General features: G+C 67.0%; 4 protein-coding genes across 6 annotated transcripts; all 4 read left to right on the top strand.

The window, feature by feature from the left end:
* The first annotated feature begins 603 nt into the window (after positions 1–603).
* Positions 604–4,806, top strand: LOC116965766 (class II histocompatibility antigen, M alpha chain). Its single transcript, XM_042794066.1, has 5 exons — positions 604–715; positions 1,612–1,872; positions 3,922–4,203; positions 4,305–4,430; positions 4,538–4,806. Exons 1-5 carry the CDS (start codon positions 640–642, stop codon positions 4,540–4,542), a joined length of 750 nt encoding a protein of 249 aa, XP_042650000.1. The 5' UTR covers positions 604–639; the 3' UTR covers positions 4,543–4,806.
* Positions 4,807–4,893: 87 nt separating this feature from the next.
* LOC116965763 (HLA class II histocompatibility antigen, DM beta chain-like) lies at positions 4,894–8,941 on the top strand. 2 transcript variants are annotated; one of them, XM_042794057.1, is made up of 5 exons: positions 4,894–5,458; positions 5,571–5,852; positions 7,813–8,094; positions 8,185–8,298; positions 8,389–8,941. In XM_042794057.1, the coding sequence occupies exons 1-5, from the start codon at positions 5,410–5,412 to the stop codon at positions 8,868–8,870; spliced, it is 1,209 nt and encodes a 402-aa protein (XP_042649991.1). In that variant the 5' UTR covers positions 4,894–5,409; the 3' UTR covers positions 8,871–8,941. The 2 variants fall into 2 exon arrangements, with proteins under 2 accessions (XP_042649991.1, XP_042649990.1); XM_042794056.1 differs by having other exon boundaries at positions 8,185–8,941.
* Positions 8,942–9,302: 361 nt separating this feature from the next.
* LOC116963012 (HLA class II histocompatibility antigen, DM beta chain) lies at positions 9,303–12,927 on the top strand. The gene is made up of 6 exons (XM_042794059.1): positions 9,303–9,579; positions 10,949–11,230; positions 12,050–12,334; positions 12,456–12,575; positions 12,680–12,715; positions 12,798–12,927. The coding sequence occupies exons 1-6, from the start codon at positions 9,318–9,320 to the stop codon at positions 12,806–12,808; spliced, it is 996 nt and encodes a 331-aa protein (XP_042649993.1). The 5' UTR covers positions 9,303–9,317; the 3' UTR covers positions 12,809–12,927.
* Positions 12,928–14,243: 1,316 nt separating this feature from the next.
* Positions 14,244–17,238, top strand: RPS5 (ribosomal protein S5). Of its 2 annotated transcripts, none has more exons than XM_042794068.1 (6): positions 14,244–14,372; positions 15,314–15,419; positions 15,524–15,733; positions 16,674–16,802; positions 16,904–17,002; positions 17,120–17,238. In XM_042794068.1, the coding sequence occupies exons 2-6, from the start codon at positions 15,315–15,317 to the stop codon at positions 17,186–17,188; spliced, it is 612 nt and encodes a 203-aa protein (XP_042650002.1). In that variant the 5' UTR covers positions 14,244–14,372; position 15,314; the 3' UTR covers positions 17,189–17,238. The 2 variants fall into 2 exon arrangements, with proteins under 2 accessions (XP_042650002.1, XP_042650001.1); XM_042794067.1 differs by lacking the exon at positions 14,244–14,372 and adding an exon at positions 14,951–15,186.
* The last annotated feature ends 122 nt before the right edge of the window (positions 17,239–17,360 follow it).

Below are 17,360 nucleotides of genomic sequence, written 5' to 3'. Positions count from 1 at the left end.
GCGACGTCCTGTGCAGGGGATTACGGGGCTGCAAGTGGGCGGTGGGGCACGCGGGGGTGGGGTGCGCGGCCTGCCGCGCCGTTGGGAGGGGTGTAGGGGGGTGGTGCTGGGTGCTGCAGCGGGTGCAGTGCCTGCGTGGGCGCAAGTGGGTGCAGTTCCCTGCGTGGGTGCAGCGCGCGCGGCGGGGCGTCGCGCCGCGCGCGCCGCCGCCGCCACGTCCCCACCGCCGCTTGTCCCCCCCCATAACCCCTTGCAGCAGCAGCAGCAGCAACAACACCCCGCGTGGGGGGGCACACGCACACACAGCCCGTGGGGGGGGTTGGGGGGGGGGTCCCCTCATTAATCCGCGGCCGGTTATTAATTGCACCGATCGCCACCGCCACGCGGGGAGTGGGGAGGAGGAGTGTGGGGGGGGTGGGGACGGACACCCTCATCCTTGTGGCGTGGGGGGAGAGTGGGCTGTGGGAGCACCCTACCCCCCACCCGAGACGCCTGGGTCCACTCTGTCACAGCACCCGGGCGCCGCGCGGGGACCTTCTGCCCAGCAACGCGTGACGGGGGGGCGGCGCGGCCCCGCCATTGGCTCCGCGGTCCCGCCGCGGTGCCGGCACCCGGTAGCACCCACTGGGTGCCGGAGGGATGGGTGCTGCGGGTGGGAGTGGGGTGCTGCTGTTTGGGGTGCTGTGGGTGGCCCTGGCCGGCGCTGTCACGGACGGTAGGAGGTCACGGCGTGGGGGACGTCGCGGGTGGGGGGGGGGGGGGGCGTGACACGCAAGTGGGAGGGGCGAAAGGGTGTGCACGAGTGAGCAGGGTGGGGGTGCACGGGTGCAAGGGGTTGCGCGTGGGGTGGGGGGGGAGGTTGCACACCGGCGAGCACGTGTGTTCTGGCCAGGTGAGTGGGTGCACAGAGCGTGTGCCCACGCAGCCTTCGACCCCCCGCCCCCCGACTCATTCCCCACCCCCCCCCGAACTCCCCCCTTGCCCCCCGACCCTTCCCCCCCAGTGCCCCCCCTTATCCCCCAATTCCCCCCACGCCCCCCCTTATCCCCCAATTCCCCCCCACGCCCCCTCCCTTACGCCCCCAATGACCCCCTTGTGCCCCCCATGACCCCCCTGTAGCCCCCCCTTGCCCCCAATTTTTCCCCAATCCCCCCACTCACCCCCCCTGTGCCCCCCCACCTCCCCATGCACCCCCATATTCCCCCTTCCCCCCAATCCCCCCACTTCCCCCCCATTCCCCCCCATACCCACCACCCTCACCCCCCAATCCCCCCCTTCCCTCCCCACCCCCACATCCCCCTCCCATAGTCCCCCCCCCTTGCTTTTCCCCACCCCTTCCCCCCCATTCCCCCCCTTTGCCCCCCCACATCCCCCCCCGTAGTCCCCCCTTACTTTTCCCCACCCCTTCCCTCCCTTATTTCCCCCCCTCACCCCCTTTACCCCCCCTTGCCCCCCACGTCCCCCCCCAAATCCGCCCTTGCCTTTACCCCACCCCTTCCCCCTCTATTTCCCCACTATTTCCCCCCCCAACCCCCCCTAATCCCCCCCCCGTGTCCCCCCTCGCCCCCCCCGTGCCCCCCCTCACCCCCCCTCACCCCCCCTCTCCGGCAGAGCCGCCGGCGCACACCCTGGCCGAGGTGCTCTTCTGCCAGCCGGCCCGGCCCTCCCTGGGCTCCACCTTCACCTTCGACGCCGACCAACTCTTCTGGTTCGACTTCCCGCGCTCCCGCTGGACCCCCCGCCTGCCCGACTTCCCCCCCTGGCCCCCCGCTTTGGAGACCCCCCCCCAGCTCCTCCGGGACGCCACGTTCTGCCAGAGCCTGCGCCGCACCCTCACCGAGGCCGTCACCGACATCACGCCGGAGGCCAAGGGTGAGGGGACGTGGCGGGGATCGGGCCCGTCTGGCGGGGGCCGCCAGCGTGGTGGCTCCACGGCGGCCCCCTCGCCTGGTGGGGTGGAGACGGTGGGTGGGGAGCTGGGCGGGTGGCGGCGGCCAAAGAGTCGTGGATAACGGTTCCATGTCCAGATGGAGACCAGTGACAGGTGGTGGCCCTCAGAGGTCCTTAACGGCACCGGTGCTGTTCCAGACCCTCGCGGGGGCCGTGTGCCACCACTGTCCTTTTGCCGTGGTGCTCCACAGCGTCCTCCTCACTCGGTCGGGGGGAGTTGGTGGGTCAGGACCCGGGCGGGTGGCGGCATCCAAAGCGTTGTAGCCAACAGCTCAACGTCTGGATGGAGACCAGTGATGGGTGGTGGCCCTCAAACGTCTGTACCGGGACCAGTGTTCGCCCAGACCCTCGCGGGGGCCATGTGCCACGGTCACCTCTTTGCCGTGGTGCTCCACAGCGTCCACCTCGCCGGGTCGGGGGGAGTTGGTGGGTCAGGACCCGGGCGGGTGGCGGCATCCAAAGAGCCGCCCGCGGTCACCGGCTCCACGTCTACGTGGAAACCGGCGACGAGCGGTGGCCCTCGAGGGCCCGCACGGGGACCGGTGCTGCTCCAGAACGGCGGCAGCCCCGGAGGCGCTGGGATCAAGGGCACCCGCGAGCCTGGGGGCGACCCCAAGCTGCGCGGGGCGGCTGATACCCCCGAGGGACCTGGAGAAGCTGGAGAGGTGGGCCCAGGTGGCCCTCAGGGGGTTCAGCCAGGCCGAGCGCGCGGGCACGGGCACGGGCACGGGCACGGTCACGGCAGCCCCCGCCACGGGCACGGGCTGGGGGCGAGGGGCTGGAGAGGGGAGAAGGCCTCGGGGGCTGGAGCAGTGGCCGCCAGGGGCCAACCCGCGCTCCCAGCCCCGGGAGCCACCCGCCTGCGGGGCTGCGGCAGCAGGAGCGTGGCCACCAGGCCGAGGGAGGTGGGGGCCCCCCTCTGCTCTGGCGAGCCCCCCCCGGAGCGCTGCAGCCGGGGGCCCTCAGGACAGGGAGGACACGGAGCTCTTGGGGCGGGTCCGGAGGAGGCCCCGGAGATGATCCGGGGGGTGGGACACCTCTGCTCCGGGTCAGGCTGGAGAAGAGGAGGCGCGGGGCGACCTCGTGGTGGCCGCCCAGCCCTGGGGGGGGACAGTTTTGAGCTAAAACCGGGGAGATTGTGGTCGAAGGCCGATGTTTTTTACGCTGAGGGTGGTGAGACACTGGAAGAGGTTGGAGATGCCCCGTCCCTGGAGACACGCAAGGTCGCGTTGGACGGGGCTTTGAGCAACCTGGTCTGGTTGGGGGTGGCCTTGGCCATGGAGCAGGTGACCTTCCGAGGTCCCTTCCAACCCCAAACCTTGTGTGATGTCATGGACGGGGCTCTGAGCAACCAGATGAGGTTGGAGATGTCCCTGCTCATGGAGGGGACCTTCCGAGGTCCCTTCCAACCACAGTTCTTCTGGGATGTCCTGGACGGGGCTCTGAAGATCCCGATGTGGTCGGAGATGGCCCTCCCCGCACAGTAGGTGACCTTCCAAGGTCTCCTCCAACCCCAAACCTTGTGTGATGTCATGGACGGGGCTTTGAGCAACCAGATGAGGTTGGAGATGTCCCTGCTCATGGAGATGACCTTCCGAGGTCCCTTCCAACCACAGTTCTTCTGTGATGTCCTGGACGGGGCTTTGAGCAACCAGATGTGGTCAGAGATGGCCCTCCTCATGGAGTTGGTGACCTTCCAAGGTCTCCTCCAACCCCAAACCCTCCTGTGATGTCCTGGACGGGGCTTTGAGCAGCCAGATGTGGTTGGAGATGTCCCTCTTGACGCAGGAGGTGATCTCCCAAGGTCCCTTCCATGATTCAGTGATCCGGTTGATCCCGTAGGTCGGACGGGGGCCCTGACCAACCAGATCTGGTGGGGGATGACCCTCCTCTCATGGGGGAGATGATCTTCCAACCCGCCTGACCCTTTGACTGATCCCGCCCCACCTCATCCCTTCTCAACCGCCGCAGGCATCCCGGTGGCCGACGTCTTCCCGGTGCGACCGCCGGCCTTGGGCGAGCCCAACACGTTGGTGTGCATGGTGGGAAACATCTTCCCGCCGGCGGTGGAGATCAGTTGGCAGCTGGACGGGGTCCCCGTCACCCAAGGGGTCACCCACACCCACTACACCCCCACGGCCGACCTGGCCTTCGTCCGCTTCTCCTACCTGCCGGTGACACCCGCTGCCGGCGACGTCTACACTTGCGTCATCACCCGGGAAGGAGACAACTCCTCCGTCATCGCCTACTGGGGTGAGCGCGGGGACGGGGACAGGGACGGGACACCGGGGCTGGTTGTGACCCCCACACACACACTTTTGGGGGTGTGTGTGTGTGTGTGTGTCCCCTCGTAGTCCCCCAAAACCCCGTCCCCTCCGAGGTGCTGGAGACGGCGCTGTGCGGCGCCGCCGTGGTGTTGGGCATCCTCCTGGCGCTGCTCGGCATCGCCATGGTCTTGACGGCCCGGCGGAGCACCCACGGTACGACCCCGGACACCGGCGTGTCCCCCGGGTGGGAGTGGGAGTGGGGAGGAGGCGACTGTCACCGACATTTTTCTGTGTGTGTGTCCCCCCCCCGAACCACTCAGGTTAAGGACGAGGCAGCGCAGAGGCCGGCGCAGCTCGGTGCAGGAGTGGAGATGGCGGCCGGAGGGAGGGGGTGGGGGTGTGGCAACCCCCCCCCCCCCACTTTGCAGCAATAAAACCCGGTGCCCCGTGTCCCCCACCCCGCGCTGGGGAACGGTGGTGGGGTGGCCCGGTGGTGGCTTCTCCGCTGTCTAATATCAGGGTTGAGCCGTGCCGTATAACGCCCCCCCACCCCCCCACCCCCCTTCAAAATAAAACTGTTTCTCAGCGACGTGCCTCAGTTTCCCCCACTGCCCGAGGGTGGGAGGGCCGGGGGGGTGGCATCTCAGCTGTCTGCTCTTGGGGTTCAGCCAGATCACACCCCGCCCCCCTCCCAGAGGTGTGCCTCGGTTTCCCCACTGGGATAGGGCGGGCGGGGGGGGGGGGAGGTGCAGCAGTGACTTCTCCACTGTCTCCTCTTGGGGTTCAGCTGGGTGACACCACCCCCCCCCCACTCCAGAACCAGCGGCACCACGTGTGCCTCAATTTCCCTGAGCGGGATGGTGGCTTCTCTGCTGTCTGATATTGGGGTTCAGCCGGCTCGTACCCCCGCAAGGAGCCACACACACACACACACACACACACAGCGGCGTGCCTCAGTTTCCCCACCAGGAAAAGGCGCGCGGGGTTCCTGCAGCACCCAGCCCAACCCTGGGGGCACAGTCCACTTGGCTTCACCCATCGCCCGCGGCGCCGGGGCTGAACCCCGGGGGGGAGGAGGAGGAGGAGGAGGAGGAGGAAGGAGCCAGCGGGTGCCGGGGATGAAGGCAGCGTGCCGCGGCGAGACCCCTGAGCTCACCCGCCGCGCCGGATCCGCCGGCGCCCACTGCCACCCATGTGGGTGCTGGGGGTGCTGGGGCTGGTGCTGAGCTGCTGGGAGACAGGTAGAAGCTGGGGGACACCCGCCCGGGGCGGGGGGGGGGGGGGGTTGGGGGGGGGGGCAGGGGCAGTGGGGGGGACCCTGCCCACCCCTGCACCCCCTTCCCCCCCTCGCAGGCGCCTTCGTGGTGCACGTGGCCAGCTCCTGCCCGCTGGCGGCCAACGGCTCCGTGCTGGCCTTCACCTTCACCCTCGTCTTCAACAAGAACCCGCTGGTCTGCTACGACCCCGACGCCCGGCGCTTCGACCCCTGCGATTTCGGGGTGCTCCGCCGCGCCGCCGCGCTGGTGGCCGCCGCCCTCAACAACGGCACCGCCTGGGTGCAGCGCGCCGAAGCCCGGCGCCGGGCCTGCAGCCAGCTGGTCCCCCGCGTTTGGGCCTCCGCGGCGCTGCGGCGGGGTGAGCCACGCGGCCCACGGGGGCTTGGCGTGGGGCGGGGGGGGGCGTGCACGGGGGGGGGGGGGGGGTGTGCCTGAGGGTGGTTGCACGGGATGGTGCGCCGGGCGTTGGGGGGGGGTGTCGCTGCACGGGGTGTTGCGTGGGACGTTGCACGGGGCATTGCATGGGGGGGCGTTGCACCGGGTGTTGCGTGGGACATCACGTGGGGTGTTGCACCGGGTGTTGTGTGGGACATCACACGGGGTGTTGCATGGGGTGTTGCACGGGATGTTGTGTAGGACATTGCACAGGGTGTTGTGTGGGGTGTTGCTGCACTGGGCATTGTACAGGGTGTTGCTGCACCGGGTGTTGCGTGGGACATCACATGGGGTGTTGCATGGGGGGTTGTTGCACAGGGTGTTGTGTGGGACATTGAATGGGGCATTGCATGGGGGGGTGTTGCATGGGGGGTTGCATGGGGGGTTGCTGCATGGGATATTGAGTGGGACATCGCATGGGGTGTTGCATGGGGTGTCGTTGCACGAGGTGTTGCACAGGGAGGGATTGTGCGAGGGTGTTGCATGGGATGGCGCACAGGGTGTTGCATGGGGTGTTGTTGCACAGAGTGTTGCACAGGGTGTCGTTGCACAGGGTGTTGTGTGGGACATCGCACGGGGCGTTGAATGGGATGTTGCCTGGGGGATGCTGCATGGGGTGATGTGTGGGGGTGTTGCACAGGAATTGCACGGGAACTTTGCACACGGATGTTGCAGGGGGACTTGTACAGGGAAGTTGCACAGGGAACGCATGGGGATGTTGCGTGGGGCGTTGTCTGGGACATGCACAGGGACGTTGCACGGGGATGGTGCACGGGGATGGTGCACGGGGATGGTGCACGGGGCGTCGTCTGGGACATGCACAGGGACATTGCACAGGGACATTGCACGGGGATGTTGCACGGGGACATTGTGTGGGGACGTTGCACAGGGATGTTGCACGGGGACGTTGCACGGGGACGTTGCACGGGGATGTTGCATGAGGACGTTGCACGGGGATGTTGCATAGGGACATTGCACGGGGATGTTGCACGGGGACATTGTGTGGGGATGTTGCACAGGGACGTTGCACGGGGATGTTGCATGAGGACATTGCACGGGGATGTTGTACAGGGACGTTGCACGGGGACGTTGCACGGGGCTGTTCTACGCAGATGTTCCACGGGGATATTGCACGGGGATGTTCCACAGGGACGTTCCACGGGGACGTTGCACGGGGATGTTCTACGGGGATGTTCCACGGGGACGTTCCACGGGGACGTTCCACGGGGATATTGCACGGGGATGTTTCACGGGGACGTTGCACGGGGACGTTGCACGGGGATGTTCTACGGGGATGTTCCACGGGGACGTTCCACGGGGACGTTCCACGGGGATATTGCACGGGGATGTTCCACGGGGACATTGCGCGGGGACGTTGCACGGGGATGTTCTACGGGGCTGTTCCACGGGGACGTTCCACGGGGATGTTCCACAGGGATATTGCATGGGGATGTTCCACGGGGACGTTGCGCGGGGACATTCCACGGGGACGTTGCATGGGGACGTTGCACGGGGCTGTTCTACGGGGATGTTCCACGGGGACGTTGCACGGGGACGTTGCACGGGGCTGTTCTATGGGGATGTTCCATGGGGACGTTGCACGGGGATGTTGCACGGGGATGTTCTACGGGGATGTTCCACGGGGACGTTCCACGGGGATATTGCACGGGGATGTTCCACGGGGACGTTGCACGGGGACATTCCACGGGGACGTTGCACGGGGATGTTGCACGGGGCTGTTCTACGGGGATGTTCCACGGGGACGTTGCACGGGGCATCGTGCAGGACACGCACGGGGCCGCGGCGTGGCCCACCGCCCAGATCCGTTGCAGAGGGCCCTGGCGGGGTGAGGAAGGGACCTGACTGTCCCCTCCCCGCCCCAGCGCCGCCCCAAATCCGCATCATCCCCGTCCCCCTCCCCGCCACCCCCGACGCCCTCCGCCTCACCTGCCACGTCTGGGGCTTCTACCCCCGCGAGGTGACCGTCCTCTGGCTGCGCAACGGGGACCCGGTGGCCGCGGGGGCCACCGCCAAGCTCCTGCCCGCCGGCGACTGGACCTACCAGACGCAGGTGACCCTGACGGTCACCACCTCCAAGCCTGGGGACACCTTCACGTGCTCGGTGCACCACGCCAGCCTGGACCGGCCCCTGCGGGAGGACTGGGGTGAGGGGGGGGGCCGGGGGGGGCCGGGGACACGGCGCCCGGCCGCTCTGGGTGCTCGGTGCCTCAGCGCGGCCGCTCTGTCCCCCGCAGGTCCCGGTTTGTCCCCGGGGTTGACGGTGAAGGTGGCGGTGGCGGCGGCGATAATGACCTTGGGGCTGGTGGTCTTCGCCTTTGGCACCTTCAGCTACTGCCGCCAGGCTCCGGGTGAGGGGCAGGCACGGGGACACACGGGTGTGGCACGTGGGGACACCGGGGGGGGGGACACGGCACCGACCGGAGTTTGTCTTCTTATAGGTCCTGGTCCTGGTCCTGGTCCTGGATCTGGTCCTGGATCTGGTCCTGGTCCTGGTCCTGGTCCTGGTCCTGGTCCTGGATCTGGATCCAGTCCCAGTCCTCGTTCTGGGTCTGGTCTTGGTCCTGGTCCTGGTTCTGGTCCTGGTTTCAGTCCTGGTCTTGGGTCTGGTCTTGGTCTTAGTTTTGGTCCTGGTCCTGGTCCTGGATCCGGTCTCAATCCCAGTCCTGGTCCTGGGTCTGGTCCTGGTCCTGGTCCTGGTCCTGGATCTGGATCCAGTCCCAGTCCTCGTTCTGGGTCTGGTCTTGGTCCTGGTCTTGGTCCTGGATCCGGTCTCAATCCCGGTCCTGGTCCCAGCCCTGGATCTGGGTCTGGTCCTGGTCCCAGTCCTGGATCTGGGTCTGGTCTCGGTCCCAGTCCCGGTCCTGGTCCCCGCCCTGGTGCCCCCACAGCCATGCGTGACCACGCAGTGACCAAACTCTGAGGTCGTGTCCGTCCTCCCCCCCCCCCCCCCCCAAATAAACCCATTTGCACCCCCCATCCCTGAGCAGCTTTCCCGTGGTGACCCTCGCGGAGGATGGGGGGAAGCGCCCCCAGTGCTCCCAGTTTGGGGGCACAGGGGTTACTGGGGGGGGGGGAGAGGGGTTACGGGGGGGGAGGGGTTACGGGGGGTGGGGTTACTGGGGGGGTGGGGTTCCTGGGGGGGTGGGGTTCCTGGGGGGGGGAGGGGTTAGCGCTACACACGGAAACTGGGGGGGGGGACACACACACACAAACACGCACAGCCCCTGGGGGGGCCTGAGTCGCCTGAGTTTTGGGGGGGGCGGGGGAGGGGGGGGGGGGGGGGTCAGACCAGGGTCTCCCAGCATGGGGGGGGCGCGGGGGGGGGGGGGGGGGGGCAGTTGTGGGGACAAACTGGGGGTGACACGCTATGTCCCGCCGGTGGCAGCCACCCGAGCATCCTGCTCCGGCAACTGGTGACGCCCGCCCGGCGCTGGCCCGTATTGGGTGTGTCCCCCCCCCCCCCGCCCCGACACACCCCTCCCCGCCCCGAGCGGGGTGTGGGGTGCTGGGACCGGGCTGTGGGGTGCAAGACGGGGGGTTTGGGGGACACACACACACACCCACCAGCGGCCGGACACCCCCCACCATGCTGGTGCTGCTGGGCCTGGCCCTGGGCGCCCAGGGGGCAGGTGGGGGCTGTGGATTTTGGGGGGGGTGGGGGGGGATGTTGGGGTCCCTGGGGGTGATTGGGGCGGGGAGGGGAGGGGGGGTTCACCCTGGGGGATGCTGGGGGGTGGGGGGCTCTGCTCTGTGGGACCCTGGGGGCATTCGGGGGGGGGGGGGAGGGCTCAGCCCTGTGGGACCCCGAGGATGTTGGGGGGGGGGCTCAGCCCTGTGGGGATCTGGGGGTGGTTTGGGGGGGCTCAGCCCTGCAGGGATCTGGGGGTGGTTTGGGGGGGCTCAGCCCTGTGGGACCCCGAGGATGTTTTGGGGGGGCTCAGCCCTGCAGGGATCTGGGGGTGGTTTGGGGGGGCTCAGCCCTGTGGGACCCCGAGGATGTTTTGGGGGGGCTCAGCCCTGCAGGGATCTGGGGGTGGTTTGGGGGGGCTCAGCCCTGTGGGACCCCAAGGATGTTTTGGGGGGGCTCAGCCCTGTGGGGATCCAGGGGTGGTTTGGGGGGGCTCAGCCCTGTGGGACCCCGAGGTTATTCTGGGGGGGCTCAGCCCTGTGGGACTCCAGGGATGGTTTTTGGGGGGGGACTTGGCTCCATGGGACAATTTGGTTTGGGGGGGGGGGGGGCTTCACCTCATCTCTGCTGGTGACTCCATGGGGACAGTCTGGGGGTGCTCAGCCCCGTGACTGTGGGGTGACCCCATGGGGACCCCGGGACACTTTAGAGGGGTTGGGGTTTGCCTCAAGTTGGGGTCAAGTGGGAGGAGAACACGGGGGGGGGGGGGAGGGACAGTGGGGGGCAGGGAGATGGGTGGGGCTGGGTGAGGCTGGGCGGGGGGATGGGGAGATGGAGGTGGGTGGAGATGGATGGAGGAGTGGGAGATGGTGGGAAGGATGGGGAGATGGTGGGAAGGATGGGGAGATGGAGGGAGGGATGGGGAGATGGATGGGGCTGGATGGAGGCGGGATGGGGAGATGGATGGAGATGGGGGGAGGGATGGAGGGATGGGAGATGGATGGAGGAGTGGGGAGGGATGGAGATGGATGGGGAGATGGAGATGGGTGGAGATGGAGGGACGAGGAGGTGGATGGAGGCGGGATGGGGAATGGATGGGAGCGTGGAGATGGAGGGAGCTCCTTGGATGGAGGGAGGGGGCCAGACGGGGAAGAGAGACTGGGATGGAGGGGGAATGAAGGGTGGGGAGGGGTGGGGAGGGGAGGGAGGGATGAGGACAGACAGAGGGATGGGGTTAGTAGGGACCAGATGAGGATGGCGGGGAGGGAGGGAGATGGGTGGAGGGCTGGGGAGAGCCAGCCGTGAGTGGAGGCTCCGGGATGGACGGAGACACCCCGGGAGATGCCGCTTCCCTCCACCCCCCCTCGCAGGCGCCTTCGTGGTGCACGTGGCCAGCTCCTGCCCGCTGGCGGCCAACGGCTCCGTGCTGGCCTTCACCTTCACCCTCGTCTTCAACAAGAACCCGCTGGTCTGCTACGACCCCGACGCCCGGCGCTTCGACCCCTGCGATTTCGGGGTGCTCCGCTGCGCCGCCGCGCTGGTGGCCGCCGCCCTCAACAACGGCACCGCCTGGGTGCAGCGCGCCGAAGCCCGGCGCCGGGCCTGCAGCCAGCTGGTCCCCCGCGTTTGGGCCTCCGCGGCGCTGCGGCGGGGTGAGCCACGCGGCCCACGGGGGCTTGGCGTGGGGCGGGGGGGGGCGTGCACGGGGCTTTGCACGGGGGCCGCTGCGGCGCACGTTGCGTGGGGATGGTGGGCTGAGCACTGCATTGGGCTTTGCACAGGGCCATTGCATTGCACATTATATGGGGATGTTGCACTGTGCATTGCACGGCACTTTGCACAGGGCTGTCGCGTTGAACGTTGCACAGGGATGTTGCACAGAGCATTGCACAGGGCTTTGCACAGGGCCGTCGCGTTGCACGTTGCACAGGGATGTTGCACAGAGCATTGCACTGGGCTTTGCACAGGGCCGTCGCGTTGCACGTTGCACAGGGATGTTGCACTGAGCACTGCACGGGGCTTTGCACAGGGCCATTGCATTGCACATTACGTGGGGATGTTGCACTGTGCATTGCACGGCACTTTGCACAGGGCCGTTGCGTTGCACGTTGCACAGGGATGTTGCACAGAGCATTGCACGGCACTTTGCACAGGGCCGTTGCGCTGCACGTTGCACAGGGATGTTGCACAGAGCATTGCACGGGGCTTTGCACAGGGCCGTTGCGTTGCACGTTGCACAGGGATGTTGCGCTGAGCACTGCACTGGGCTTTGCACAGGGCTGCTGCGTTGCACATTACGTGGGGATGTTGCACTGTGCATTGCACGGCGCTCTGCATGGGGCCGTTGCGTTGCACGTTGCACGGTGACCCTGTGCATCACGCACAGCACGGGGTTGGGAGCACGAGGAGATGGGGGGAGCGGGGGGGGGGGTGTCACCCCAGCAGTGAGTCTCCCCCCCTCCTCATCCCAGCGCCGCCCCAAGCCCGCATCATCCCCTCCAAAATCGGCAACGCCGGGGCGCCCGTCCTCCTCACCTGCCACGTTTGGGGCTTCTACCCCCGCGAGGTGACGGTCATCTGGCTGCGCAACGGGGACGTCGTGGGGCCCAGCGAGCACCCCCCCATCTCCGCCGTCCCCGACGGCGACTGGACCTACCAGACGCGCGTGACCTTGGCGGTGGCTCCGGTGGCCGGCGACACCTTCACCTGCTCGGTGCTACACGCCAGCCTGGACCAGCCGCTCCTGGAGGAGTGGAGTGAGTCGCTTTTGGGGGGACACCCCCCCCCCACACACACACCCCCCCCGACCCCCACCCAACCGCCTGGGTCCTCGGCACACCTCATTGCTTCCCCCCCCCCCCGCTGTGTCCCCACCAGGTCCCGGCTTGTCACCGGGGTTGACGCTGAAAGTGGCCGCGGCCACCGTGGTGATGGCGTTGGGGCTCGGTTTCTTCATCGTCGGCGTCTACCATTACCGGGCCAGGCCCCCGGCACCGGGTGAGGGATGGGGACAGTGACCTGGGGGGGGGGACACACGGGGGACAGGGACAGCGGCCTGGGGGGACACAAACCCTCCTCACCCCCTCTGCTCCCTCTTGCAGGTTACACTCCCCTCCCCGGAGACAACTACCCCGCAGGTACTGGCGCACCCAGCCCGTCCCCGTCCCCTGTCCCCAAGGGGGGTGTCACCCCTTCTGCCACTCCCATGTCACCCCCCAGGCAGCACCTGAGGACCCCCAGGATGGTCACTGCCCGGCCCCGATGGTGTCGTGTGTGTGTGCCCCCCCCCGCTGCCCCCCTGGGGGGTGGTGACGCCGTGGTGCCGATAATAAAGATGCTCCAGGGTGGCCTCGCGGTGCCGCGGTGGTTTGGGAGCGGGGAAGGGCTGCGGGGTGGGGGGTGACACCACGGGGGGGTGGGCACGGGGGACACTGGGCACGGGGGACAATGGGCACAGGGGACACCAGGCACAGGGGACACCGGGCACGAGGGACATTGAGCACAAGGGGCACTGGGCACAAGTGACATCGGGCACAGGGGACATTGAACACAAGGGACACCGGGCATGAGGGACACCGGGCACGAGTGACATCGAGCACAAGGGACACAGGGCACAAGGGACATCGGGCACAGGGGACACCGGGCACAGGGGACACCGGGCACAGGGGACATTGGGCACAAGGGACACCGGGCACAGGGGACACCGGGCACAGGGGACACTGGGCACGAGGGACATTGAGCACAAGGGGCACTGGGCACAAGTGACATCGGGCACAGGGGACATTGAGCACAAGGGACACCGGGCATGAGGGACACCAGGCACGAGTGACATCGAGCACAAGGGACACCGGGCACAAGGGACATTGGGCACAGGGGACACCGGCCATGGGGGACACTGGAGGTTAACGACACTTGCTACGAGCCCCGGGGGTGCCCGCACTTGCGGGGGTTATTTTGCCACTTTCCTGGCTTTTTCACCCCAAATCCCCCCGTGGTGGGGAGAGCCCGTGGGGCACCGGACGCCTGGGTCGTCCCCCCCGTGCCGCCCCCCCCGCGAGGGGACAGGACGCCGGTGGCCCCGAGGAGGGGGACAGGAGCGGGACCCTGGGGGGGGGTCTGGGGCTGGGGAGGGGTCCGTGGGGACACACACACACGCGTGGGGGCGTCTCGGGCCCTGAGGAGGGGTCCGGGGGTGCTGAGAGCTGCGCTGGCCCGGGGGGTCCCGGAGGGTGGCGGGGTCCCTGGGGGGGGGTCCCTGGGGGTCCCCTGTGTGTCGTGTCTCCCCCCTCCCCCGCCCTTTCGGTTTCGTTTCTCGCCTCCCGCGCGGCCGGGATCTGCCTGGCACCCAGTGACGTCAGGCGCAGTGCGAGTCGTGATTGGTGGATGGGAGGTGGCCTCGCCAATCGCCGCTGCAGCCTCTGGGGTCCCCTCCCCTTCCAAGCCCACCCACGAGAGCCCGTTTTTCCGCCCCCTCCGCGCCCGCTTAGGGCTCCCTGACCCCACCGTCTCCTCCCCCTCACGCGTGTCTCCTGTCTCCCCCCCCCAGAGAGAACTGCCCCCTTCACATGGCGGCGTTTGGGCAGGCGCCCTCAACAGACATGGCCGCTGCAGCTTCACGGCGCATGCGCAAAGCTCCCCGGCCAGCGGGCGCGGCGAGGGCGGAACGGGCGGAAGCGCGGGGCCACGCGGGGAGTCTGCGCATGCGCGGGCGGAAGTGCGCGGCTGCCCCTGGATAAGAGGCCGGGAGACCCCGCCGGGGCCCTTTTTCTTCCGCGGAGCCGCCGCCGCCGCCACGTGAGTGCGGCGGGACCGGGGGTCCCCGGGCCTGGGCCTGGGGGGTGTGGGGACCGTGGGGCGGGGGCTGGGGGGGGGTTCCGAGGTGGGGGTTGGGGGGGCTCAGGGTTTGGGGCTGGGCCCTGAGGGGAGTTGGGGGGGCTCAGGGTTTGGGGGGGGCACCCTGAGGTGGGAGTTGGGGGGCTCAGAGCTGGGGGGCGGCCCTGAGATGGGTGTTGGGGGGCTTAGGGCTTGGGGCTGGGCCCTGAGGGGAGTTGGGGGGCTCAGGGTTTGGGGGGGGCACCCTGAGGTGGGAGTTGAGGGGCTCAGAGCTGGGGGGCGGCCCTGAGGTGGGAGTTAGGGGCTCAGGGCTTGGGGGGGGGCATGAGGTGGGAATTGGGGGGCTCAGAGCTGGGGGGGGGTGTCTGAGGTTTGAGTTGGGGGAGGAGATGGCTGTGCCTCTTTGGGGGGGACCTTGGTGACCCTTCTGCTGGAGGGGTGAGCTGGGGGAGGGGGGGGGGGGCTGTCTTGAAGGAGCGTGGAGGATTCCTGGGGTAGCTGGGGGGTGTGTGGAAGGAATTGGGGGTGTCCAAGTGGTTGGGCTTTCCCTCTTCCCCCCCCTCCCCACAGCCGGGCTTGGCTCACCAGTAACGCTGGGACTGTGCGACTGTCCCAGCCCCGAGCCCTTTCCTCACGTGCCCCGTAACACCCACAAACACGAGACCCTCGGGGAGGGGGGGGACACACCCCCCTCATTGATGGGGACACCCCTTTGCCACACACCGTCCCCCCAGTTTACACTGGGAAGGGCGTTTAACCTCACTGGGATCTGCAGGTGCTCGTTTTTTTTTTCTTTTTAATTAAAACCATTTTGATTTAAACCTGCCTGATTATGGGGGGGGGGGGGGGATTAAAGTGTGGGACAGGCATTTTTCCTGACCCCTATTGCTCTCTTTCGGCAGCATGACCGACTGGGAGACGGCCCCCGCCGTCACCGAGACCCCGGACATCAAACTCTTCGGCAAATGGAGCACTGACGACGTGCAGATCAACGACATCTCCCTCCAGGTATTATTGGGGGGGGGGGCGTTAGGGGAGGAAAAGTGGGGTGTCCAGGGGGTTGCTGCCTCCCTCCCATCGCCGGGAGGAGTCTTGACGTCGTACCCCGCCAGGATTACATCGCTGTGAAGGAAAAATATGCCAAGTACCTGCCCCACAGCGCCGGGCGTTACGCGGCCAAGCGTTTTCGTAAAGCCCAGTGCCCCATCGTCGAGCGACTCACCAATTCCATGATGATGCACGGCCGGAACAACGGCAAGAAATTAATGACCGTGCGCATCGTTAAGCACGCCTTCGAGATCATCCATCTGCTCACCGGGGAGGTGAGAAGGGGGCTGGGGGAGTGGGGTTGGGGTCTTTTTGGGTGCTGGGGAGGGGTTTTGGGCACCAGAGGGGTGGCTTTGGGTGGTTTTGGGGCACCAGAGGGTGATTTTGGGTGCTGGGGAGGTTTTTTGGGTACCAAAGGGGTGGGTTGGGGTGGTTTTGGGGCACCAGAGGTTGGGTTTGGGTGCTGGGGAGGTTTTTTTGGGCACCAACAGGGTGGGTTTTGGTGTTTTTGGGGTCCCAGAGGGGGGTGAGTTTGCGTGTTTCTGGGTGCTGGGAAGGTTTTTTTGGGCGTGGAGGGGGGGCGGGTTTGGGTGGTTTTGGGTTCTTGGGAGGGTTTTTTGGGCCCTGTAGGGGTGGTTTTGGGTGTTTTGGGGACACCATGGGGTGGGTTTGGATTCTGGGGAGGTTTTTTTGGGACGACGATGGGGTTTGGGTGATTTTGGGGCACCAAAGGGTGTGTTTAGGTGCTGGGGAGTTATTTTTGGCTGCTGAGGAGGTTGTTTTGGGCACCAACAAGGTGGGTTTGGATGTTTTTGGATGCTGGGGGGCGTTTTTTGGGGCACCAAGGGGGTGGGTTTAGGTGCTGGGGGGGTTTTTTTGGGCACTGGGGGTATTCGTGGCTGCTGGGGACATTCTTTTGGGCGCAGGGTCGGGGGGGGGGGGCTATTTCTGGGTGCTGGGGAAGTATTTTGGGGCACCAGGAAGGTGTTTCTGGGTGCTGGGGGGCATTTTTTGGGCACCAGGCAGGCGGATTTGGGCGCTGGGGAGGTTTTGAGGCACGGAGGGGATGTTACGGGTTGTTTTAGGGCGCTGGGGAGGTTTGTTTTTTTTTTTGGCTACTGTTGGGGTGGGTTTGGGTTTGGGGAGAGGTGGTTTTGTTGGGTTTTTTTTAGGGTGCTTTTTGGGCACGGGGGGGCTGATTTCTCCCTCTGGCAGAACCCCCTGCAAGTCCTGGTTAACGCCATCATTAACTCCGGACCCCGCGAGGACTCGACCCGCATCGGCCGCGCCGGCACCGTCCGTAGGCAGGCTGTAGACGTGTCCCCGCTGCGCCGCGTCAACCAGGTACCTCCCCCCTTCACCCCTAAACCCCGAGGGGGCTGTCACCCCCCCCATGTCCCTGATGCCCCTTTTTTTTGTGTGTGTGTGTGGTGTCCCCCCCCCAGGCCATCTGGCTGTTGTGCACCGGAGCTCGCGAAGCCGCTTTCCGCAACATCAAAACCATCGCCGAGTGTTTGGCCGACGAACTCATCAACGCTGCCAAGGTGAGGACGGGGAGGGGGGGGGCACACAGAGGGACAGGGCTGTCACCTCCTTCCCCCCCCACCCCCCCGAAACGCTGATTTTTTTACACCCATTTCACCCCCCCTCTTCCCCCTCAGGGCTCTTCCAACTCCTACGCCATCAAGAAGAAGGACGAGCTGGAACGTGTGGCCAAGTCCAACCGTTAAAAAGCCACCGTTGTCCCCCCCCCCCCCAAATAAAATTCACTTTCTCTGTATGTCTGTGTCCCCCCCATAGTTTTCCTTGTATTGTGGGCTTTGGGGACACACACCCACCCCCCCCCCTCCCCGCGGTGGGGTCCCCTGCAATGTGCTGACCCCTGGCTGTGACTCTGTCCTG

The sequence above is a fragment of the Tyto alba genome, unplaced genomic scaffold (genome assembly GCF_018691265.1).
Source record: "Tyto alba isolate M040663 unplaced genomic scaffold, T.alba_DEE_v4.0 Super-Scaffold_200000178, whole genome shotgun sequence".
Taxonomy (NCBI): Eukaryota; Metazoa; Chordata; class Aves; order Strigiformes; family Tytonidae; genus Tyto; species Tyto alba.
Note: the sequence above shows the minus strand (reverse complement) of the source record. Positions and strands in the feature narration are given on the sequence as shown.